Genomic DNA, 25,883 nt, shown 5'->3' with positions numbered 1-25,883 from the left:
ATTCCTGCCCTCCGGCTCGAGGCTCCTGTCGGCGCTCGGGAGGCCCGCGCCTCTCTACCTGCAGGTGCTGACGGTCCCTGGGAGCCGGCCAGGCTCGAGAGTGCCGGGAAATGGTGAGTGTGCGGGGGCGTCTGGAGCCTGCGGAGGGGCTGGGGAGGGAGACCCTGGGTGCCGCGGGGTCGCTGCGGCAGGAGCGGAGCTGGCTGCCTGTACGCCGGCAGCAGGCAGCCGGCAGCCGCCGGGGTCTGCGGGCCTGCGCCCCGCTCTAGGGCAGTGTCCGTGAGTCCCACCGGCCAGCCGGGCGGGGCCGCCGCGCAGCCGGCTCTGTGCCGCAAGGCGTCCCGCCTCTGGCCCGGGTCGGTTCTGGCGTGAGCGCGGGCGCCGGCCTCTTCCCTGACCGCGCGGTGATTGGACGGCGTCCGGGTTGCCCTGCACGTTGGATTTCCCTGCGGGAGAGCTGCGGTCTAGGGACCTGGCTTTCCCCTGGGCTAGCAGCTTCCTCTCCTGGTTCTTTTTGGTCCTGGAGGCTGATCGCAGGGGTGCTTTACCACCGAGCTACGTCCTGGTTCTTTATCTTTATTTATTTGAGACAGGGACTAGCTAAGTAGCTGAGGTTGGCCTTGTTATGCTTCCATTTATAGAGATTTTTCTATTGTAATGAAGAATGTAATTCTTACATACACTTGGATTCCTGTATGGACTTGTTTATATTGTGATTCCTTGCTTTTTTTTTTTTTTTTTTCACATAATGTCTAATATACATGTGTCAGGTAATGTTAGCTACTTGTTTTGCCCTTGTAATTCAAAAGTTTCTTGGCTAACAACACATATTTAACTGTGGATGTGTTTTAGAACTTTGTGCTTTGCTTTCTTTTATTAAAAGTAAAACATGCTGATTTTTAAAAATCAGTGCATTACAGTTATACGTACTACTGGGGTTTATTTTGACATAATCCAACAGGCATGGAATATAATTTGCTCCATTTCAGTCCCTAGTAATTACCTTTTCCCTCTCCTCCTGCCTTCCGCATTCGCCCTCTCCTGGTTATTCTTCTATTTATTTGTAGATTTTAAATAAAATTTCTGCTTTATAAATACACATAAAGTGAAATTCACTATGATATAGGAACTTTGATGGGAAAATATTGTAGATTAATTTTGGAGAAAATGGTCAACTTTGTAATGATTTTTATTATATCTACACATGGGATGGGTAATTGGTTCTTTTATGTGCTTTTGTTTATTTTTTCATCATTTCTACATATTTTATTTTTCAACATGTATACATGTGAAGGTACCACATGCAGGTGACACCTATTTAAAACTTAAATGTGGTGCTTTGTACTATTTTAAAACTGGATATGATATGAGCAAGAATGTGGCTGGCCCCTAGTAACCATTTTCCCCACAGTTCCTTGTTTATCTCTTCCAAAATGTACATTCTCCTGAACCATCTACCTGGGTTTCCCATGTTTGGATGAATACAGCTGTGTTCCTTCATGTTGTCGTGGGCATATGTGATTTCCCTAAGTCTCTGTTTGTGGTGGTGGAGTATCAGGTATCTTCAATAGCAAAACAGTTTCCACAAATAGATAATAACAACTTAAACTCCTTCAGTTTATGGGAATTCATGTGCTTCACATCTTCATCTATACTATTTAGTTTTGTCTACTGTGGGGTTTTATTTTACATTTCTCTAATGTCTGAAGATGTTGATTTTTTTTTTGAACAGAGATAGCTCATATATGAATTGGCAGTTTAAGTCTTTACCCTGCATTTCTTTTGTGTTTTCTGACTTCAAAGATAAGAAAAACCATCCAATGAGGCAGGATAGAGTTGGATTCCAGGGAGAAAATTATTTTGCTTTTAATCATTAAAAATGTTATTTGAAGCTGGGCATGGTGGTGCATACCTGTAATCCCAGCAGTTCAGGAGGCTGAAACAGGAGGATCATGAGTTCAAAGCCAGCCTCAGCAAAAATCAAGGTGCTAAGCAACTCACTGAGACCCTCTCTATAAATAAAATAAAAAATAGGACTGGGTATATGGTTCAGTGGTTGAGTGCCCCTATAACCCGCCCCCCCCCCAAAAAAAAAAAAATAAAAAGGTTATTTGCCTTTGCCTGTTTTTCTTCTCCTGAGTGTGTATTGTAGGTTTCTTGTCTGTTCTATTTTTGGAGGCTATTTCAAATGGAATTCTAGGGAAATTCTAAGAGGAAAAATAAATAGGGAAAACCTCTCTTCCCTACGACTTCAGAAAAATGAATATATTTTCTCAGAGTCATCTGGTAAATAAATTCTACGAGGAAAAATAAATAGGGAAAACCTCTCTTCCCTATGACTTCAGAAAAATGAATATATTTTCTCAGAGTCATCTGGTAAATAAATTGGTGAATGACATATTCCCTAAAATATCTGCTTCCAGTTTGGAGATGTCATCACCCATTTTTCCACAGAAATGGAATGAGAAATTGACAGTGGGGAAATGCAACAGTGGTCCACTTTAGGCTGTGAATATAGCCCTTACTGCTCTGCCTTTGCAAATTATTTTTAAAATGGACATGTTTTTCCCTTTTCTCTCTCCATGCTCCTCCCTGATCTCTCCCCTTCCCTAATGTCAGGGGAAACAAAGATTACCTTTCTTCCCCATTTTAGGCAGATTTATCTGTTCTTGAGTACACACCCATCATAGGAATGAAGTTATCCAAACTCCAACAGAAAACATGTGGAATGTAGCCTTTGAATCACCTTTTTAAAAGCCCAATGTTCCTGCTGATGGGGAGAGTCACAGCCTCTGGAAGAGGAGTCCCCTGTGTTTCTCCTTTGCTAGCAAAGCAATAAATCTTCCTTTTCCTTTTACTAAATAAAATTAAATAGAATAGAATAGAATAAAGTAAAATTCTTCTCTTCCTTGAAGGTTTTATTTTTTTCCTGGAATTTTAAAAAATTAATTTATTTTATAATAGAATGTATTTTAACATATAGTACATAAATGGAGCACAACTTCTCATTCCTCTGGCTGTACATGGTTCAGAGTCACTCCAGTAGTGTAATCATACGAGTATATAGGGTAATAATGTCTGTCCTGTTTACTAACCTTCCCATCCCCATAACTCTACCCTTCCCCTCACTCCCCTCTACACAAACCACAGTTTCTGCATTATGCCCTATCCCTCTACCCTACTATAGATCACCATCCGCTTATCAGAGAAACCATTGGGCTTTTGGTTTTTTGGGATTGGCTTATTTCACTTAGTATGGTATTCTCTAGTTCCATCCATTTATCTGCATATGCCATAATTTCATTCTTCTTTAAGGCTGAGTAATATTCCATTGTGTATATGTACCACATTTTCTTTATTCATTCATCTGTTGAAGGTAGTATGGCCATTTTGACTATTTTAATTCTGCTTACCAAAGATATGAAAGATTTTTCCATCTTCTGAGTTCTTCTTTGATTTATTTTAGTGTTCTGTAGTTTTCATTGTAGAGGTCTTTCACCTCTTTTGTTAGACTGATTCCCAAGTATTTTATTTTATTTTTTTGAGGATATTGTGAATGGGGTGGTTTTTCTAATTTTTCTTGCAGTGTAGATTCATCACTTATGTAGGAAAATGCATTTGTTTTATGGGTATTGATTTTATGTCTGGCTACTTTGCTGAGTTCTAGGAGTTTTCTGGTGGAATTTTTGGATCTTCTAAATATAGAATCATGTCACTGGCACTTTACACACACGCGTTCTGGGCAAAATCCACGTACTCCACCGGGCTCTGAATCCCAAATACTCTCTGAATCCCTCGAGAACTCAACGGGTGCTCAACGGGTGCGCCTGAGGCAGCAGGATACGCCCTATTCCCAGCAGGGTACACCTTAAACCTGGAACCGCCCTAAACCCAAGGAGCAGGATACTCCCTAATCCCAGCAGGATGCACCCTAAACCTGGATCCACCCTTAATCCAGCAGGATCCTCCCTAAACCCGGATCCACCCTGGTCCTTGAGCAGGGTCACCTTACTCAAACATACATGCAGTGTCACTGCAAATGACCTGGGTCCAAAGGCAAGCCCATTTCCACAATGGAGAGTCCTTCCTCTAAGCAACATGGGGTAGGCTGACAAAGAAATTCCCATGCGTCATTCCTACTTGGCAATGGCTCTCAGCAGGAACTCACTAGGGAGACCGAGAGATCTAGGAGATCTGGGTCCACAGGGCAATTTTGCATGATAATGAAAGAGTGGGATAGTGAGAGGGATCCAAATGGGATCCCTCTCAAAATGGGGGGTCTTTAATGGATATAGAGGGGTTCTGGAGCCTCCCATACTGGAGGTATTTGCTTTGAAAGTGGCTCTATGCTGTTTTGTCAAAAGAAAAAACCTTGCCCTAGTTTCGACCACAAAAGAATTGTGAAAGAGGTTTTCTCCAAATTGCTGACACTAATGTCTGATTTGCAGTCTCCTGAGTTTCTGGGATTACAGCATGTGCCACTATAGCCAGCTTGACCTTTCTTTGGATTAAAAGGGAATCGATTCTCAGTAAAATCCTTTTCCCATAAGTACCAACCCCAGTGTCTTGTACATAGTGTAATCTCAGTAAATATAAACTGACTTCAATGAGAAAAAACATGGCTCTCAAAAATGACTTTGTGCAAAGAATAGAAATTAGGCAATGCAGGTGCTATGTTTAAATAGTCTTTCCCAAAGGACAGTGCATTAAAGGCTTGGTTACAAGGATACTTTACCCTGTTAAAATCAAAGGATGACTTCCAAACTACTCAGGTCTTGGGCACTTGCTTCCACATTGCCAGGTTGTTTCATTGAGTCTAGGTTAAAGAATGATAAATGGCCTACAAATACCAAAAAGGAAGGAAAACATTGCAAATTTATGGAGTGCAGCAAATACATTTTCAAATTTAACTCATTTAAAGAAATAAAAATATCATTGAGATTTTATTTCTCAAACATAGCTCTAAGCTATTTATTCATATTATTCCAGGTTTTCCAAAACTTTTGTTTCTAATAATAAGTACTCAGGGGAAAGAACTCCTGCATTTATTGGAGAAGTTTCTCTTCACTTCCTTGATATGCTAGAGAATCTGCATGATTAGGGTGGTTGAGCAAAAGGTATTTGAGTTTTGGAGTTAGGCACTAGTAATTCTGAGTTTCACCTCAGACAAGCCTGTTAGCATACACGGTGTATGGAAAGTTTTCTTAATTTGGAAAAATCATATATAAACTTCATCTGAAAGAAAAAACAGAATGAAAGATAGCAAAAAACAGCTCCATTTCTTCATGCAGTCAGTTTCTATGCCCTTGGCATTGTTTTTTTTTTTTTTTAAACAATTGTTCCCATTTACATTCAGAATTTCCTTTCCAAGCTTTGTGTCTAACTTTGCCAGTAGAATGCAGTGAATAGGACAATGTACCAGTTTTAGGCCTAGGCCAAAATATCTTGAAAGCTTCTGCTTTTCCTTTCCAAACCCCACCTACTCCATGAAGACTTATGAAGGATAAGATGCCAGCAAAGGAGGAAAAAAGTGTCCCAGGGGACAGCCAACTCTCTCCCAAAAGCAGAGATACAAAGTCAAAGAATAGAACATATTCCTGATGGAGCCCAGCTGAGACTAGAAGAATAGCCTAGATAAACCCAGCCTAAATGGTCTTTCTTAATCATGATTTAACAATTTTAATCATAAGCTATTAAACTTGGAGGTGGCTGTTATGCTTGATATCTATCCAGTACACACACCCACTGCAAGCAGGATGCCAGGAATAATGACATGCTGATTTCAAGTAAACTGACAAGCAGTAGACATGTGATAGGTACCTTCCTGTTCCTCTGAGTTAATATTTACTATCTTGTTAGATCATTTTGAGTGACATAGAAATGCATGTAGACATGAAGATGTTAACAGTGCCTAAATTCACACAGTACTGCATACTAAAGATGAAATAGACAACCATAAGAATAGAGCTAAAGCTAAAATGTAAAATAAGTGTGTCTTTAGTCTGCTCCCTTCCCCTCTAAATTCTGGTGTTCAAGGTGAAGACAGACCTGAACTCCATATGGGATTCATTCCTTCAAGGACCACATCATGCATTATTCACTGATATCTGAAAAGGGGAATGTGCCTCTGCCAAACAGCAGTTGGGGAGCAGTGTTTTACCTTTGAGGACTTAATTCTCTCAGGGCACTATCTCTTCTCCACTTGGGCCAAAGGGTAGTTCTTGGGAGGAAAGTCATGTTTCCTCACCTCTGATGGAAAAGGGGTTTCAGGTCATTCACTTCCCTGAAATCTGGAGCACTTGCAACTTGCCACCTGATGATGTCACACACCTAGAATGTGGGTGGTCTGTATCGAGAAGTGCTAGAAACTTGAAACAGAGGGAGTTGTAAAGGTTTAGTGTCAAAAATATGTATAATTAACAATTCTTGGAAAGGTTTCAGATACACTGTGTTAAATAAATTATTATAGTTAACTTCACTTGTTCCTTTTCATTTATTATGTGACCACTAAAATTTCAAAGTTACACATGTGGCTCGTATTTAATTTTTATGGGTAAAGATGCTGTAGTGGGTTGTCTGTCTTGCAAAGATCAAGCTGCCTTTTCAAATTATAAGCAGATGTGCTGGTAGTGGTGGTTCTTACCTATAATCCCAGTCACTTTGGTTCCTGAGGCAGAAGGATCACAATTTTGAGGTCAGTCTCAGCAACTTAGACTCTGTCTCAAAATGAATCTTAATAAGGACTGGGGATAAAGCTTAGTGACAAAGTGCCCCTGTATTCAAACATGCACACATGTGCGTGCACACACACACGCACTCATGCACAACCAGAACATGAAAGTTATAAAACCTGAAAATTTAAAGTAATTCTCACAGTATTATTTACATTCGTGAATGCACATTATTGATATTGATAAATTGATACAACTGTACATTCCAGGTGAAATTCAAATGTCTTCTTTGCAAGGTCAGCTATTCCTCAAGGTAGGAAGCTCTCTCTGAAAAGGGTTGTAGCCAGGAACCTGTCAATCTTGTGTTCTGTTACCAGGCTTTGAATTTCTTTACCTGTCACTCAGGGCCAGAGGAATCTGAGCCTGGAGCTTTGTCCAGTCAGGGATGATGGGATGAGAATTATCCAATCAGAGGCACAGGTGGATAAGAGGGGTAAAAGGATAAAAGGCAGATAAGACTTTCTAATCTGAAAGATTTTTGTCTCTGGCTCAAGCAAAGCTCTGAATCCATCTTCAGATTCCCTGATGTCTGGGTGTCACAGCCCCTGTCACTCTGACTTTTCTTGTGCTGGAGCATTTGTAGAGAGGTTGCCTGGACACAGCAGGAGTCAGGAAATGGTAAGTCTCCAGGGTTAGGTGTGGTGTAACAGGGTCTCAGGGTTGTTTTGAAGCAGCCAGACTGACTGGGGGGACCTAGGCCTGAGGTTAGATATTAAATCTGTGAATTCCATTCCAGCACAGGTATAGCTTGATATCTGTTCTTTCTGGCTCACATGATTGCTTCACCCTGTGCCTGATTGGATACCTTGGAGAGATCTGGAGCCCTCTTTGTGCGGCTCCTTGCCTATACCTTACACTGACTCAGAATGGGTCATGAACACAGGGATGGTCATCATGGGAGAATCCTGACTTATGTAGAAGATTTCTGTTGGGAGCATCTGTGGTCTGTAGCAATCCTTGTCACTCATTCCTACCCAGAGGTTGCCTATTTTGTACTGTTTTCCAAGTCTGTGGAAAGCATGGTCTTTCTAAGTGCTGTATTCCTCCTTCCAGTTCACTACATAATTAAATGTGTACCCATGCTACATTTCAAATGGCAGAGTATTTTAATTCATTTTCACTAAGTTATTCATGGCATTTAAATTTTTTTTTTTTTTTTTGTTTATGATTATCCACATAACAGGAATTCAGGGAATAATCACCTGACACTCAGATGTAAAATATCTTTTTATCTCTTCTCCATTTATCTTTCTGAGGCACAGATGCCTTATTGGAATGTCTTTTTGAGTCTCCCCTTAGGAAACATGATAGGATGATATGTCCTCGGTCACTGCTATATCTTTTCCTGGTTCTCCATTTAAGACCTGCAGGAGACTGACACAGGTTCCCATAGTTGCCGTGTCTCTTAGTGTTCCTAGAGGATATCAGCCCCTGTTCAGTCAGCTCCTCCTACAGAGCAGCTTGAGTTTCTGGAATGGAGCCTCTTGTACTAGCAACTGAGTAATCTGGGGAGCATAGGAATGTTTTGGCAGAGGTTTCATGAAAGTAGATCATGGATTGGACATTAGGATTATCTTCCCCCAACTCTAGTTTCTAATCCTTGCAGACACATTTTTGGTCTAGTATTGAAGAGAAAGTCAAAGGTGATCCTTTTCTCTAGGTCCTCAGAGTTGTGAAAGGAGATTAAACTATTCTAGAGAACTCAGAAGATTATCCCAGTGAATTCTTATGGATGTTTCCAAGGCAAAACTCACTTCATGCAGATACAAGGGCACAGGACAATGCCACATCGTGAAGAAGGTCATCCAGTCCTTACATGAGCTGGATGTTTATGGGAGAATTTCCCATTTGGTTGGATAACCTGACTTGACCCTTGAGTCAGTCATGTTTGTGTTCCAGTCAGCAGTGCCCTTCTCTGGGTTTGTCAGTTTAAAAAATAGATGTTCACCAATTTCATCCTCATTTTTCATAAACTATGTATTTTGTCAGTACTATTTTAAAGATATGAAAATGTTTTCTAAGAGGCAAGATACGGATGGATTTTACCCCCAAAAGATATAAACTAAGGGCAAACTTTGAACCTATAAAAATGATATTGTTGAAGGCCCAGTTCTCTCTGGGAGGCTCCCCTGCTGCTGTCACATTCTGCTCCCACCAAGCATGGAAGGGGTCTTTTACACTGAGAGACGCACAGAGCACCACGAGACTGGGGATCCAAATGTAGATGTGTATGATGGAATGGGGAACTTGATGACCTTTTGGGGGGTATAATTTTTGGTGTTGTGGGGCTATTTCTATACTGTCAAATGTTCCAATATCAGATTTGGGTAACAAGCAACTTTATTTTAAAGATGAATTGAATTACTGGAAAAGTAAGCATCACAAAGGTTAGGCACAGAATGACTTGCTTTCTGTCCTTGTCCCCAAAGCTGATCCAATAATGAGGACAAGGTTTTGAGAAAATGGAAAAAGAAGTTTTATTGCTTTGCTAGCAAAACAAACAGGGGATCCCTTTGTTTCTAGAGGTAGTGATTCTAATTGTCCTGGGGAACAATGGGTCTTTCATTAAGTGATTCTAAGAGTACACTGTAGGTGTACAGGAATTGTATTTTATTTGTATCCTTGAGGAACAGCCATTTCTTAGATATTGTGCTGTCAGCCCTGAACTTTTAATTTTTAAGTTTTTTAAAAAATGTATTTACATATGACAGTAAAGCTCATTTTGATATAATTGTACAAGCATGGAATCTGTCCTATTTAAGTTAGGACTCCATTCTTATGAATGTACATGATGGCAGGATTCACTATGGTGTATTCATATAAGCACATAAGAAATTACTTTGATTCATTTCACTCTCTTTCCTTTCCCTATTCCCCACCCCTTTTCCTTCATCCTTGAAGTCTTGATTTCTTCATTCCCATGGTGCAGGAGCTGAAGGAGAAATAATTAGCCAAGGGCAGGAAGGTGAATCTTGCTCTTCCTGTGGTTAGGGAGATGGGGAAGAAAGGAAAAAAGACATCAGTTTTAAAATAAGACACAGTAGCAGAACAAGGGTTATGTTCAAATCATGGAGTGGACAACCCCTGTTATATGTCCCCCACTGCCGATTTTTATGGACAAATGGGTGTCTACATTTCTAAGCTCTTTTAGGCTTAAACTGGGTGATGAAGGAGTCCCTAGAATGGAAGTGTTTTCCCTGTTGTAACTTTTTCTTTTGGATTTTTTCTAGAAGGGATGGAGAGGAAATTCCAGCCCTGGTAGTGACCTGGAAGAAGCAGACTCTTGTAGAACAGTTAATGTTTGACTGATTTTTGTTCACATTGTATTAACCTGTTTTTTTTTTTTATTTTTTATTTTTTATTTAGCTCTTGCCAAGTTTTTCTCTGTCCCACCATGGTATAAGGAAGGGTCTTTAATATACTATTTTTTTTTTTTTTTTGTGGACTCAATTTAATTCTTGTTCTGTAGATACCCTTTTGAGGAGAGCATATGACAAAAACATCCCAAAGCAGGTGGGTTTCTTGGCATACTTTAGGTATGGTTGAGATATATATATATATATATATATATATATATATATATATATATATTTTTTTTTAAAGACTGGGGTCTCCAGAATACATATCACTGCCATTAGCCATTCGGTGTTTTGCACACTCATGGGGTCACTTCTGCAATGAAATACAGTCTATGTTACTTTGCATTAAGAGGATCCAGTATCTTGAGATCAGCTCCTTTAAGAGGACACTAGTTATTTCTGAAGTCTTTTCTGGTAGAATAAGCCTGACTCTCACAGAGAAGGTGTCTACAAGTACAAGCAAATATTTACAGGTTTCTATGAAAGGGCATTTGGGTAAAATGTACTTACCAATCATCAGAGGCTATATTTTTACAAATTGAGTTTTTTTTTTTTTTTAATGGTACACTGTATATTAGTCCTTGAATTGTTTTGAGTGCAAAAGATGCAGTTCTGATCGCTTACTGAAAAATCCATTGGAGGCATGGCCCTCACAAGTGGGGGCTTGATGAAATTGACCAAGGAACCCTTCCTCTAATGAGCACTCTTCTTGAATTTTTTATCAAGAACAGGGGAATGCTTCAGGAGGAAGGATGAACCCATAGGATTTCTATCTGTACTTATCAGTTTTATCCCACTGTTATCTTTGGATAATAAGCTCCATTCTTCGCTCCTTTTCTTGTTCTCTTTAGTATAAAAAGATTTGGAATGGGTTTGATTCAAGCTGAGGTATTAGGTCCCTGATAAACAGTTTGTCTTTTCTGGTCCTTTTGGTTGTCCCATCAGCAGCCTGTTTTCTCCTGGCCACATAGGTATCAATTGTCTGACAGCCAGGACATTGCATGATTGCCACCTGCTATGGTGTGAACGTAGCCTATATTATTGGCAATATTTTCAAGGGTACCTTAATGTCCTTGTTCTTAGCTGCAAGGAGTCCTCTTTCTTTCCAGATAACTTCATGAGTATGTACTATCTTGAAGGCATATTTTGAGTCAGTATAAATGCTTACCTTCTTTCCTTTGGTCAGTCAGAGCTCTTGTGAGAAAAATTAGCTTGGCTTTCTGGGTTGATGTTGTTCACAGCAAAATCTCAGTTTTTTTAAAAAAATATTTATTTATTTTAGTTTTCGGTGGACACAACATCTTTGTTTGTATATGGTGCTGAGGATCGAACCCGGGCCACACGCATGCCATGCGAGCACCCTACCGCTTGAGCCACATCCCCAGCCCCCAAATCTCAGTTTTTAATTTCTGTTGTGCCATGACTGCCAAGTATCCAGCCATGATCCTGCCTCTATAGATGAAGATGTTTCCGTCTGGCTCAGTGATAGGCTAATCAAGCAAATCCCACTTGCCATAGATCTCCAAGTTCTCACAGTAGTCATGTCATCTACTGGTAACAGGTTTTTTTTTGATTTAAGGTGGCATGGTTTCTGTTGAGGTTGACATTTGGATTGTCAGATAGGATGACCTGTGATCTCCCTATCATCCTAGGAGTCAGCTGACACCAATCCTTCTGTTTTAGTAGGATAGGACTTGATGAGCAACAAACCCAGTGATGGATAGTTCTAGAGTGTGTTTCTCAACCTCTTGTGGTAAATCACCAGTGTCAATCATACCCCAAAGGCAGAGTACCCTCCTTTCACTGTGTGGTCAAGCCCTTGTCTCACATAGGCTACTGGTTGCAATATGCCTTCAGTGTGTGTAAGAGAACTTCATGGTCTGTGTTTTGTTTCTCATTCACATAGAGTCAGACAGGCCTAGGGAGGGGCTGTCATGAACCTTTGTTTTAACTTCTCAAAGACAGCTTGGCATTCTGGTGTATAAGTGAAACGTTTTATTTGTTCCTTAAAAGGAAGCCTTAAAAGGCTTCATGCAGGAGTTTACCTGTTAGTCCAAAAACTAGGGACCCAAATATGGCAGCATGCTGAGTGTTTTAGTCAATTTTTTCAGTGCTGAGACCAAAATTCCGAATAACAAGAACAATTTTAGAGGAGGAAAAGTTTATTCAGGGGGGTTTACAGTTTCAGTCATAGGTAGCTGACTACATTCCTCAAGGCCTGGGATGAGTCAGAATATCATGGCAGAAGACTGTGGTGGGGAAAAGCAGTTGGGAATATAGTGCCAGGAAGCACAGAAAGCTTTGCTCAACAGGGACAAAATATAAACCCCAGGGAGTTACCTTCTCCAGCTATACCCTACCTGCCTGCATTTACTGTGAACCAGGGATTAATGCACTGAATAGGTAAGACTGTCATAACCCAATCACTTTATATCTAAACCTTGCATAGTCTCACATGTGAGCTTTTGGGGGACACCTAATATCTAGATCATAACACTGACATTTCTGGGAACCCATGTATCTGTCTCTAGTTCTTTAAGGCTCAAGCTAGCTTGCTTTTAATCTGACATCAAGATTTAAGTCATTGGCTAATCAGGAGTCCCAGGTAGGTGACTTGTTTACAAAATAAGTCATTTTAGTGGACACCTCATGAGGGGTGGTGTTTTCCCGCAGCAATAGTATTTGAAAATCAGAGTTTGTAGTTGGGGTTGGCTACAGGCAGATCATCCTTATGTCATGAAAGGATTTCTTTATCCAGCTGTAACCCTCACAGCTAACTCTTTTGGTAGCCTTCCATTAAACAAAACACAAAAGATTTTAAATTCCTGATGTAGGATAGTCTGGCAATCCTGAATAGTTACTTTTGTATTGAAGTCCTGTCACTCAAAAGCAGTGATTAGGAATTCTTTTTAAGAGGGTTGCAAAAGAACTCACCTTTTAATTCTAGCACTGTGAACCAGGCAGTTACCTGACATCACCATTAGTAAGGTGTATGGATTAGGTACTGTGGGATGAATATCTGAAACAGTGTAATTTGTAGCTCTCAGGTCTTGCCCAAATTAGTAGTCACCAGTGTGTTTTTTTCCTTTGTTAAACAGGCAGGATTGGGGTATTGCAAGGTATTTGCCAAAATCAACTGAATCCATCTTTTAAGAACTTGTACAGAGGAGGCTTTAAATCCCTATCAATTTTTCCCTTTTTTAGGGGGTATTTTTTTTTTTTCTTCTGGGGAAGGTTATCACCTCCTTAAACAAAATCTTGTTTATAATAACATTGATCATTCTTCTCAGGGTCACTTTGACCCATAGAGTTATTTAGTCTTTTTTGTTTTGGTACAGGGATGGAACTCAGGGGTACTTGAAAACAGACCAATATCCACAGCCCCCTTTTAAAAATTTTGAGACAGAGTCTCACTATGTTGTTTAGGGCCTCACTAAATTGTGGAGCCTAGCTTTGAATGTGCTTCTTTCAACCTTCTGAGCCTCAGGGATTACAGACATGTGCCACTGTGATTGGGTCAATAGTGTGTTTTTTAAAAATTCGCTATCCCAAATTGATTTGTAAGTTAAAAAAATTGAATATAGGGATGGGGTTGTGGCTCAGTGGTAGAGTGCTCGCCTGGTATGTGCAAGACCCTGGATTCGATTCTCAGCACCACATAAAAATAAATAAATAAAAATAAAGGCATTGTGTACAACTAAAAGAAACAAATATTTTTTAAAAAATTGAATATATTTCTTTTTATTTACATGAAAATTTATTTTAATGCATAAAAGTTGACATTTTTATGTCTGTGTATATAAAATATAAATATCACTTAATCAATTTGATTTTGTTGTCTTCTTAACATGTTTCCATTACTGTTCTTATTTATAATAACTTTCCTGCTCTGAAAATTCTTTGTAACATTCACACTTTCTTTTGACTTGAATGTTCCTTCTAAATTCCAGTTCAAATAAACTTGGGCAAAAGTCAAGCATTACCATTTATTGGATGCTTTATAAAATATTATAAAAGATGAATACTCTTACTGCTATCATATTATTTTCATTTTTATGAATTAAGATATGAAAAACCTCTTAGAGTGATATGTACACATTTGAAATTATCAAAAAGGATTGTTGCTATTTGCTATTTTAATAACATGCATAAATCCCATAAAATATTTGAATGTAGACTCATCAATGAATGTTTCATTTAGTGGTCTAGCTCCTTGCAATTCAAAAATTCTCTTATACCACTGTTATTGGAATCACTAGAGAGCTTGCTGTACATTTAGACAACCAGGTTTCATCTCAGAACTACTGAATCAAGAGTGTACATTTTAGTAAATCTCTGATTCGTGGTTGTACAATTACAATTTTAGAATTACCCTTCTAAATCATGATAACTCACCTATGTGTACAATTTATCTTATGATAGATAAAATAACAATTAAAATGTATATTCTTGTTTTGATGCCATAATTTTATATTTTATTTCACAAAAGTAGGGTATATACACTTTTTGTACTTATGTCACTTTTTCCTCAGAATTAGATTATAGAGAGTATCACTGTGTTTAAAATTATCTTATTAAATACTAGAAGTTTCTCACCTACATGAGAGCCATTTCTAATTTCAACTTTGGTTAATTAAAAACTCTGAAATATCATGTGGTCAATCAGCTATTTATATACTGATTCTCATTCCAGGAATTGTTGGCATTCAGAGATGTGGCCATTAATTTCTCTGAAGAGGAGTGGGAATGCCTGGATTCTGCTCAGCGAAATTTATATAGAGATGTGATGTTAGAGAACTACAGAAACTTGGTCTTCCTGGGTGAGGATGACTTCCCTTCATAATTCCTAATTAATTATCAATATTTAATTTCCTTCCTTTTTTGGGGGAACTTCTCTGCAAGAATGAATTTCAGATTTGTGCTTTCAAGAAAAAAGATAGGGCATTTTTGGGTATAGATAGAATATTAATTACATTTTTTTAAATCTTTAATCTCTCCCTTTCTTGTTGTGATATATATCCTTTGCTCTAGATAAATTGTACTTAGAGTAGAGGCCACAGTTGAAAGGCCCAAAAGTCAAGGAGGAAGCCAGACTTCAAAATGTTGATTGAGAAGTTATCCCAGCAGAAAAGATTTTTCAGAAGCTTAGGTTTCTTTCTGTTGTTGTCATAGAAGAACACGTACTTCCCTATGCTTTCAGTTTCAGTAAAGTCTCCTGCTTTCTTCCAGTGAGGTCCCAGTTCATTCCAGTTAATCACCAAAACACTTCCCTTTGCTTGTGAGGGTCTGCATGATCTGACAGGTCTTCCTTATTTGTGGATCTCTAAGAAAGCTGTGCACATTTCCAGAGACCTCCAGGTCAAACCATTGTAATATGTTAATGTCACAAAGCAGTCTCTCTGATATTGTTTATGTATTTATTCATTAAAATTCCCTTATCAGAGCTCTTTCTGAATACTTACAATGGATTGTCTGTGAAATTTTCTGCCATGTAATGAATGTCAGGATTCTCACAGTGACTGCTATTTTTTGGGTCTGCAGTCACAGATATAAATGTAGCTATACAAAAAGGTTTTTAAAAATAATACTTCCGTTGTTATTTATAATTTTGTTGGTTGAATTTTCTCTTTTTTTCTTTCATTTTATAGAGTAGTTTCACATTGTAGAGTAGATTTTATTCACATCTGTTAATACTGTTTTATTTGTGATTAGATGGCAAAATTCCATTACTTCACAAATTCCATGTAAGTTGAAATATGCATGAACATTGTTTCTGTTGCCAATAAAATTAAATGTGCTTTAACTTAATTGTATAAATATTACACCTGTTTTTAAAAAATGATTTTAATATTTTATCTGAACTTGTTTTTTATCCTTTCTATGTGCATAGTAATAGAAATTTCCTATACATAAATGTAATGGAGACTGAATTCAAATGTGTGCTAGTAATGAGCTACATCCCAGCCCCTTTTTATTTATATTTGGAGAGATGTTCTCAGTAAGTTGTTGAGGATGGCTTTGAATTTATAATCTCTCTGACTCAGAATTGCTAGTAGCTGGGATTACATGCATTCCCATAATTTATATTGATGAGTTTGTTCTTATTTATAGGATAAAGACCATAGCTTTCAAAAATTTTGCAATTTTGTTTATCTTATGTATTGTTTAAAATTTTAATTTTGATCAAAACCACAAAACAAAACTTGTTTTCTCCAACATTTCAAGTTTACTGTTCAGTAATGGTAATTTAAAGTATTATGTAATATATCTCTAGAAAGTTTACATCTCAAAAAGAAAAAATTAATTCCCATCTAAACAAGGCCTCGGTCCCTCCTCCGCATGGCCTGAGCGCCCTGCCCAACCCCGGCCATGGGGTGCTGCTACAGCAGTGAAAATGAGGATTCGGACCAGGACCCAGAGGAGCGGAAGCTGCTATTGGACCCTAGTAGCCCCCCCACCAAAGCCCTCAATGGAGCTGAGCCCAACTACCACAGCCTGCCTTCTGCTCGCACAGATGAGCAGGCCCTGCTCTCTTCCATCCTCGCAAAACCAGCTAGCAACATCATCGATGTGTCTGCTGCAGACTCCCAGGGCATGGAGCAGCATGAGTACATGGACCTGGCAAGGCAGTACAGCACAGGCTTGGCTGTGCTGAGCAGCAGCCTGACCCATTGGAAGAAGCTGCCACTGCTGCCATCTCTTACCAGCTAGCCCCACCAAGCGCTGGCCAGCGAGCCTATCCCCTTCTCTGACTTGCAGCAGAGAAAGAAAATGAGACCCAAGGGGTAAAGGACTTGCTCAGAGTTAAGCCAGTGAGTCAGTGGACTGCAATAACAAGTCTCCTGAATCCTACTCTGAGAGTCTTTCTGCTACTCCATAGTAGTTACCACGGAGACCATCTTCATACCTACCCTTTGGTGACATCAACTGTGTTATTCTATTACTTAATAAACCCTTGAGGGCCAGCACTGAATCTGGTTGGTATCTGAGAGCCCTTCCCATTTCTGATCCAGCTGGGGATTTGCTACCTTCTTTCCTCAGCTTGTTGGTCAGCCATATCACCTTTCTATCCAAAGACCCTACTCTCAACCACATCCAGAGTGTAGCCATACATATAAACACACACATAAAACCAGATTCTACTTCTCACTCATCTGTCACTGACGACTGAAACCCCACCATTAGGGATTCCTTTGGGTTCAGGGATTGTTCCCTTTTAAAATGGAAATTCCCTCTGAGAGGGTAAACATAAAGTTACCAGCTATTTGCAATGTGGTGTGAATTGTCTTATCAGATCCTTTCCAGTATATTAGCTAAAGTAAATCTGAGAACAGGTTTTTCCTGGAGATGGGCAAGCTACAGAATACTACTTACCTGGGATGAAGAGAGCTGAAAAAACTCATTTTGCCAAGGAGGTTTTTTTTTTCTTTTTCTTTTTTTTGTGAATCATACAAACAAAAGACAAATGGACGGACAAGTGCATGTCCTAGTTAACCTCCCCCTTTTGCACATCATCTACTGCTGTCACCTCCTCTGCATTAATACTTTCCCTCCTTTCCAAAAGGATGAGGTTTTCAATAACACACTGTTAAAGCAGGGTGATCTGTAGAACGGTGCTGTCTAATAGAGATATAATAAAAATCACATTTGCAAGCTTCGTATGTAATTTTTAACATGTAATTAAATTTTTCTAGGAGCAATAATAAAGTAAAATTATACTAAAAAAAATAAACAAGGCCTCATTTCTGTCTTCATCACAAACACTATTCTCATTTCTGTTCAGAAAGGGGTTTTCTTTTTGTTTGTTAGGTTAAATATTTTATATCAGTACAGTTCTGCAGTATATGTCTTTTTGGTAGTGACTTATTTCAGGTAACATAATGTACTTAAGATTTATCCTTATTATAGATTTTAGAAAATTTCTTACTTTTTTGACTTTAAAATATTCTATAGTTTCTATAATCTGAATTGCCCCATCTACTCATTTCAAGGGACATTTGGTTTGCCTCCATATCATGGTCCTGTTGAGTAATATCGTAACAAACATTGGTGTGCAAATGTCTTTATTTGCCATATATGGGAAGGCTTATTATACCACACCCACTCAGAACTCTATATGCCTATTTGTCTAACTTGATGTCAATATTAACAACTGAAAAAAGCTGCCGTGTTCACTTGTTGTTTCTGCAAAAAATAACATTGGGAGTTTGATAGATATTACGTGGAGTCTCCAGATAGCTTTGAGTATATTCAATCCACTGCCACATATTTTTGAACTTTCCTTCCACTTTTGATTTCTAATTTTATTCTATGATGTCTACAAAATAGTTTTAATATCTTCATCTCTAATTAACCTTTATTTTATTCCCTGTAAGTTAGTCTATCTAGTATAATGGTCCATTTGCTAGTAATACCTTTGAGTATATAAGTCACATTGGTTTAAAGTATTTTTCAGTCTTTTGTGATTACCATTTTGTTGGACTTCACAGCAAATGGGAATTTGTGTCTCCTAGTTTTATAGCGTTGCTTTCTATTTCTTTATTCACTTCTTTCATTCTTACCCTTTTCTATCTGGGAAGTATTATTTAAATGAGTGAAAAGTGTATCTATTCTTATTGCAGTATCCAAAGGAAAAGTACCTTTTATCTTTATACAGTATTCTACTTTGCCTCTTTTTAATTTTTTTAAGTTGAAGTCTATTTTTTGATCTCATGTAACTTTTTGTTTACAACTATGTTTTGCATACCATAGCTTAATGACCCAGCTTTCTTTTGGTCACTTTTGTATGTAACATTTTTATATTCTTTTGCTTTCACTTTTTTTGAGTCCTAGATATAGAGTCTCCTGTAGATTACATACCATTGTATTTTTGTAGTTTTAATTCTGTTACTCAAGCTTTTTGTTTTGATTGAGGTTTGGTAATAATGCATTTGTAATCAAGTAAATTTCTCAATATTTAGAAATCACTACTCCTACTTTGTAAGCAGTTTTCTATATTTCTTATAATTGTTTTTTCTACTTTTCTTAATGGTTTCATTTGTGGTTCATTGCTTTTCATGGTGACATGTTTTCATTCCTCTCTTACTTCTGTTTACACATTCTATGGGGATTCATTTTGTCATTTACATTGAAACTTTATAAAGTTTACATTATATTTTAAATTGGTGACAAATTAACTTCAATTCAATATAAAAGTCCCGTATATTTATATATCATTTCAAAATTATGTTACTGCAGTTTTATATCACATTCCCATTAACAGGTTTATGTTGATTTTTATACTTTTGTCTTTGAAATTTTATTGCAAAATTAATTTTTTTTATAACCCATCATTATAGTAAAGTAGCATTGTATGGGACTTTTTGTTTGCCAAGAAAACTTTACAGTTTCATATGACTTGTTGTGCAGATTTATTTTTCAGCATGAAGAATTCCCTTTAGAGTTTTTTCGAGGATAGATCTAGTGGTGATAAACTTTTGGGTGTTTACATATCTTTAAATTCTTTATTTTTTAAATCTAGTATTTCTGCACATAATAATCTTGGTTGGTAGTTTTATTCTTTTACTCCTTTGGCAATATTCCTCATTCCTTTCAGTATTGTTAGACACATCTTTTTTTCTCTTGGTGTCCTCAAGATTTCTTCTAAATTTTTAAAACTTTGATTAAATAATTCTTGAGATTGCCCCCCCCCCCCACTTGAAGATAATTGAGCTTCTTGGATCTTGATTTGTTTTGTTTATGATATTTGTAATATCTCAAACTTTTTCACTAGCATAAGGGATGGAACTAAGCAGTGCTTTACAACTCAATAACATCTTCAGCTGTTTTCATTTTGTAAAATTTTTGACAGGACCTTATTATGTTGCTAAGGATGGCCTCCTGGCCCAGACTCTCAGGTTGATGGGATCACAGCTGTGCACAACCTCCTCTGATTCTCTCAGACAGTTTTTTAAAGGAACTCTTTACGTATACAATTTCTGCTTGTTTCTGTTAACAAATTTTGTCTAAATTGTATTCAATTCTCTGTGTTCTGGATTAGCTCACTAAACCTCTTTCAAAGGTCATTTAGTAATTACTAATAACTCCCATTTTCCTAATGTTTAATTCCTATTTTTTTTTGTTACTTTTATAAAACCAAGTTTTTCTTTGTGTGCTGTAGTCTTTTTAATTGGTTTGTTCATTTAAAAACCAACCAACAGTAGATTATATACTCATTTTTTAAAATAGTATGGAAGTTTTAAGTAAATGAAAATGAGGCAAGTAAAGTGCTGCATGCTTGTAATCCCAGCTAATTGGGAAGCTGTGCAAGAAGATTTCAGGTTTGAGGCAAATCACAGCAACTTAGTGACACCATGTCTCAAAATAAACAATTTTTAATAGGCTGTGTTGTAGTTCAGTGATGCAGCACCCATGGCTTTAATCTGAAGCATTGTACATAAAAAGATTAGAAGTTGAATGACCCTGTATCCCCAAATGCAAGTACTAAATATGTATCCTCAAGAGATTAAATCAGCATGTTGAGGAGATTACTCCACTGCCAAGTTCAGTGGAAACATTGTTCACAATAGTCAAATATGGATTTACCTTATGTACCTATCAGTGATTGAATGAGAAAAACTTTGATATTTCTACATGATTAATATTTAACCTTAAAAGAGATAATGTGTCATTTGAGGTGACCTGAGATGAATATGCACAATTTGCATTAAGTTAAATAAGGCAGACACAGAAAGTCTGCTGCAGAAGCATCTGGAAGTTAGAAATGCAGAATAAAATTGTGTTCACCAGGTATTGGGATTTGTGGAGTATTGGCACAGTGTTGGTCAAAGTCTGTGATTTTTTTTTTTTTAATTGTGCATCAGGTCAATAGTTATAGTTGTATTTACTACATGATAAGCATAATGTATTGTACTCTTGATAAATGCTAATAGAATTAATGTAATGATTTCTAAGCACAAAACTGATAATTTATATGAAATAATGCATGCATTAATTCACTAGGTTTAGTCATTTCACCATGCATGTATACTTTTAAATACATGGCATACTTCATATATACTTAGAACTTAATTTGTCAATAAAATAAGTCTATAAATAACAAATATTTAAAAATGTAAAATACAAGCTCTATGTCTTGATCACCATGTGTTGGCTTCTTCCAGGTAATATGGTCATAGGCTGTGCCAGGTTTTTAATTGCCTCTCAAGCTTTTTTTAATGGTGAATCTTTTTGAAGCGTGTGTGTTTTTCAATACTAAGAATTTTCTCTGTATTTTTTCTTGAGATTCTGTTGGCTTTTACCCTTCTTGAACATCTTTGTGGTATTGTCATTCAAAATCTCTTTTCTCTAGATCTCTGTCATGGCAGAGAGAAACCAGTTTTTAGACAGTCCTCAAGAAAGCCACAAATGTTTGCTTGTGCTTCATATTTCACATATAATACTTAGAGGGAAGGGAGTTGATAATTTTTTTTCTAATTGCACAATGCTATATTATGGGGGAGGGGAGGGTTGGTTGATAAAAGTAACACAGTTTCCTTCCCACTACTATATCACTCTTCTTAGTAATGTACTCATCTTGGACCCTATGTTCTCCAAGATGGTTTTGGACAGTACTCACAGAGTATTTCTATCTCTCCATTTTTCTTAGTCTATTTATTTCTGGAGTAATGATGGCCTTGGATTTCCTGCTGATGTCCTGACATGGGTATAATTTTATATGTTATGTTTTCAAAATGTATTTATTCATCCCAGTTTAATAAGTATAATAATTGTTATTTTTGTTTATTTCAGCCAGGACTTCTCATCATATGCATGAATCTCCACCAGAGCAGGGAATAAAATATTTGTTTCAAAGAATGATGAAGGGAAGGTATGGAAATTGGGACTTTGACTACTTACAACTAAGAAAAACATGGGAAACTATAAGTGAGAGTGAAGGTCAGAAATAATATTATAAAGGACAAAACAAATTAGCAGTGACTTCATAATGAAAACTTCATTTCTAATAGATATTATGAACATTTAACATCTCAGAAAAGAATTCACTTATGCCAGTTACTTTTTGGGGGCTTTCTATGTCTTTAAAAATATGTACACAGCAGTCTTTTTTTTTTTTTTTCTAGTTGTTGATGGATATTTATTTTATTTATTTATATGTGGTACTTAGAATCAAACCCAGTGCCTCACACATGCTAGGCAAGTGCTCTGCCACTGAGCCACAACCCTAGCCCCCACAGCAGTCTCTGAAACATACATTTCCTCTGAAAGGAAATGTTGAAAATCTGAAAAGAGATCCTAGTACATGCTTCAATTTTTAACTTGACCAATTCTAGTCAAACTTTTGTAGAGAAAAGAGATTTAAAAGTGAAAGACAAGTTTCTAAAAGTGGTCCTTTTGAGAGTTTCTTTTCCAAATGTTCATTATTCTGCCATAAAGCAATAATTTCTCCTTGTGTCCATACATACAATTTCAATGATTGTAGAGAGGTTCTTACTCCTTCATGGAAATTCAGACATAGATTTCCAGAAAGTATGCTACATATGTAGTGAAACACCTTTAGCCAGGTGACTACTCTAATTAAGTACTAGTGTGTTTGTATTGGTGATAAAAATTGTGAATAAAAAGAAACTCAAATTTTAGTATAGATTGCAATGCCATAAATCATTAATATGCTCCATTTTTCAAAGAACCTTTCCAAAGATGAACAATGTGAAGTCTTACTTCAGTGCTTAAAACTTAAGTATCCATCCAAATAATTCACAGGCAATACAAGACTTGCAAGTGTAAGGTATATGAAGAAGCACTTAATTAAATTGCAAAACTTACTCAATAGAAGAGAATTCGTACTGGAAGGGAGTCCTATGAGTTCAAAGAATGTATCAAAGCATTTAATCATTCAACCCTTTCTAAACCCCACAGATACCATGACAGTGATAAATCCTACAAATTTAAAGAATGTGGCAAAAGTTTTAATCAAAGATCACCCCCGGTTAAGCATCAGAGTATTTGTGCTGGAGAGAAGCCATGCAAGTGTAAAGAATGTGTCACAGCCATTAATAATTGCTCAACCCTTTCTGAACGTCTCAGATTTCATAGCTGTGACAGAACAAAAAGCTCACTTGATAATCAATGCCAGTTACTTTGTACTGGAGACAAATCCTACAAGTGTGAAGAATATGCCAAATCCTTGAAGAATTTTTCAATCTTTACTCAACCCCAAGGTTCTTATAATGGAAAGAAGTACAACTGTAAAGAATGTGGCAAAGGTTTTCATATGAGATTATTGCTTACTGCACACAAGAGAAATCATACAATGGAGTGTCCCTACAAATGTGAAGAATGTGGCAAAGGTTTTTATCAATCATCACAACTTAAAACACACCAGAGAAGTCATACTGGAGAGCGGCCCTACAAATGTGATGAATGTGGCAAAGGTTTTAGTCAAAGATCAAGTCTTACTCAGCATGAGAAAATTCATACTGGAGAGCGGCCCTATACATGTGAAGAATGTGGCAAAAGATTTTATCAAAGATCAAAGCTTGCTGAACACCAGAGAATTCATACTGGAGAGAGGCCCTACACATGTGAAGAATGTGGTAAAGGTTTTAGTCAAAGATCAACCCTTACTCACCACCAAAGAGTTCATACCGGAGAGAAGCCCTATAAATGTGAAGAATGTGGCAAGGGTTTTCAACAAAGATCATATTTTAAGATACACCAGAGAATTCACACTGGCGAGCGGCCATACAAATGTGAAAAATGTGGCAAAGGTTTTAGTCAAAAATCAAGCCTTACTCAACACCAGAGAATTCATACTGGAGAGCGACCCTACAAATGTGAAGAATGTGGCAAAGATTTTAAAGAAAGATCATATCTTAAGGAACACCAGCGAGTTCATACTGGAGAGCGGCATTACAAATGTAAAGAATGTGGCAAAAGCTTTTATTTCAGAGCAGGCCTTACTCAACACCAGAGAATTCATACTGGAGAGCACCCCTACAAATGTAAAGAATGTGGCAAAGGTTTTAAGCAAGGAGCACATCTTAATGAACACCAGAAAATTCACACTGGAGAAAAGTCCTACAAATGTAAAGAATGTAACAAAACTTTTAATGAAATTCAAAACCTTCCTCCACATCACAGTGTTGATACTGTTGAGAAGCCCTACAAATGTGGAGGATGTGGCAAACCTTTTAATCAAAGATCAGACCTTGTTTATTACCAGAAAAATCACGCTGGAAAAAATCTCCACACATGTGAAGAATGTGGCAAAGGCTTTCATTACAGATCAAATCTTATTATACACCAGAGAATTCATACGGGAGAGAAGCCCTACAAATGTAAAGAATGTGCCAAAGATTTTTGTCGAAAATCAAGCCTTACTAGCCATCAGAAAGTTCATACTGGAGAGAAGCCTTACAAATGTAAAGAATGTAGCAAAGGTTTCGCTCAAACATCACAACTTAAAGTGCACCAGAGAATTCATACTGGAGAGAAGCCATACAATTGTAAAGAATGTGGCAAAGCTTTCAGTCAAAGAGCTAAGCTTGCTGACCACCAGAGCATTCATACTGGAGAGTGGCCCTACACATGTGAAGAATGTGGCAAGAGTTTTAATTACATATCAATCTTTACTCAACACCAGAAAAGTCATACTGGAGATAGGCCCTATAACTGTGAAGAATGTAGCAAAGCTTTTTGTCACAGATCGACCCTTGCCAAACACCAGAAATTTCATATTGGAGGGAAGCTCTACAAATGTGAAAAATGTGGCAAAGGTTTTAACCAAAGGTCATACCTTATTGATCACCAGAGAATTCATACTGGACAGAAGCCATACCATTGTAAATAACGTCAAAGGTTTTGATTGAAAACCATGCCTTACACTACATCAGAGAATCCATACTGGAGAGAACCTCTACAAGTGAAACGTGCCACTGTCAACAGTTGACAATGGTTCAACACTTACTCCACACCAGAGGAATCATAGCAGATAGAAATAGAAATGTAAAAAAAAAATTGACAAAGTTTCCAACAGTTGTTCACTCAGATATTGTTCAGTCCCTCGAGAATTTATACAAGAGAGAGAGAGAGAGAGAGAGAGAGAGAGAGAGAGAGGGGGAGGGAGGGAGGGAGGGAAAGAAAAAGAAGAAAAATTATCAAAGCTTTTAGCCATGGTTCAACCGTTACTAAAACCTGGAGAATTTATAGTTTTGTAGAAATCCTAAAAATATAAGTAATGTGTCTAAGACTAATCAATTTTCAAAATTTCTTCAAAATATGAAGCCTCATTCTTGGAAGCTAATATGGAATGACATTTGTTCAAAATATATACTTTAGATAACAGAAAACGTAATTTAGAAAAATCCGTTTCAAATATAAGAAGTATACTAAAGTTCTTATCTATAGCACATATCGTGGTGCATGTGAAGGCTATTGAGAAAAATTACTTTAATAAAGAAAAGGATAATAAGTTTTAAGTTTTGCTTAAGATTTAGTAAACTTTATTATATTGTGATAGAAGCAATGAAATACAGAAACAGTGTCGTGCAGATAAGGTTCCACACTGAAAGCATATTAGTGTAGTTTAAATCAAACATTACCAAATGCTCTCACTTTTAAAAACTGGAGAAAACATGATTATCATAATTTATGTCAGAATTATCATATTTGAGGGGAGATTTCCAGATGTCAGAATAGAGAAGGTAATTGTTCTGGTTGTTCCATGCATGAAACCAAGAAAGGTAGTTTCTCTGCAAGGAGTATGAAAACAAGGGATATTACTGGGAATTAA

General features: G+C 37.3%; 1 protein-coding gene and 1 pseudogene across 1 annotated transcript; both read left to right on the top strand.

The window, feature by feature from the left end:
- Window positions 1-25,161, top strand: LOC139702149 (zinc finger protein 420-like). Its single transcript, XM_071602471.1, has 4 exons — window positions 1-113; window positions 14,784-14,910; window positions 21,881-21,959; window positions 23,009-25,161. The coding sequence occupies exons 1-4, from the start codon at window positions 111-113 to the stop codon at window positions 24,939-24,941; spliced, it is 2,142 nt and encodes a 713-aa protein (XP_071458572.1). The 5' UTR covers window positions 1-110; the 3' UTR covers window positions 24,942-25,161.
- LOC114079154 (ragulator complex protein LAMTOR1 pseudogene) lies at window positions 14,918-17,671 on the top strand (annotated as a pseudogene).
- Window positions 25,162-25,883: the final 722 nt, after the last annotated feature.

This window comes from Marmota flaviventris, chromosome 16 (assembly GCF_047511675.1).
Source record: "Marmota flaviventris isolate mMarFla1 chromosome 16, mMarFla1.hap1, whole genome shotgun sequence".
Lineage (NCBI taxonomy): Eukaryota > Metazoa > Chordata > Mammalia > Rodentia > Sciuridae > Marmota > Marmota flaviventris.
Note: the sequence above shows the minus strand (reverse complement) of the source record. Positions and strands in the feature narration are given on the sequence as shown.

Excerpts from the sequence above, each read along its gene's own strand:
- LOC139702149 (XM_071602471.1), top strand. Across the intron at positions 14,911-21,880 it reads CAGAAACTTGGTCTTCCTGG|CCAGGACTTCTCATCATATG; the intron begins GTGAGGATGACT and ends TGTTTATTTCAG. Across the intron at positions 21,960-23,008 it reads CAAAGAATGATGAAGGGAAG|ATACCATGACAGTGATAAAT; the intron begins GTATGGAAATTG and ends TAAACCCCACAG.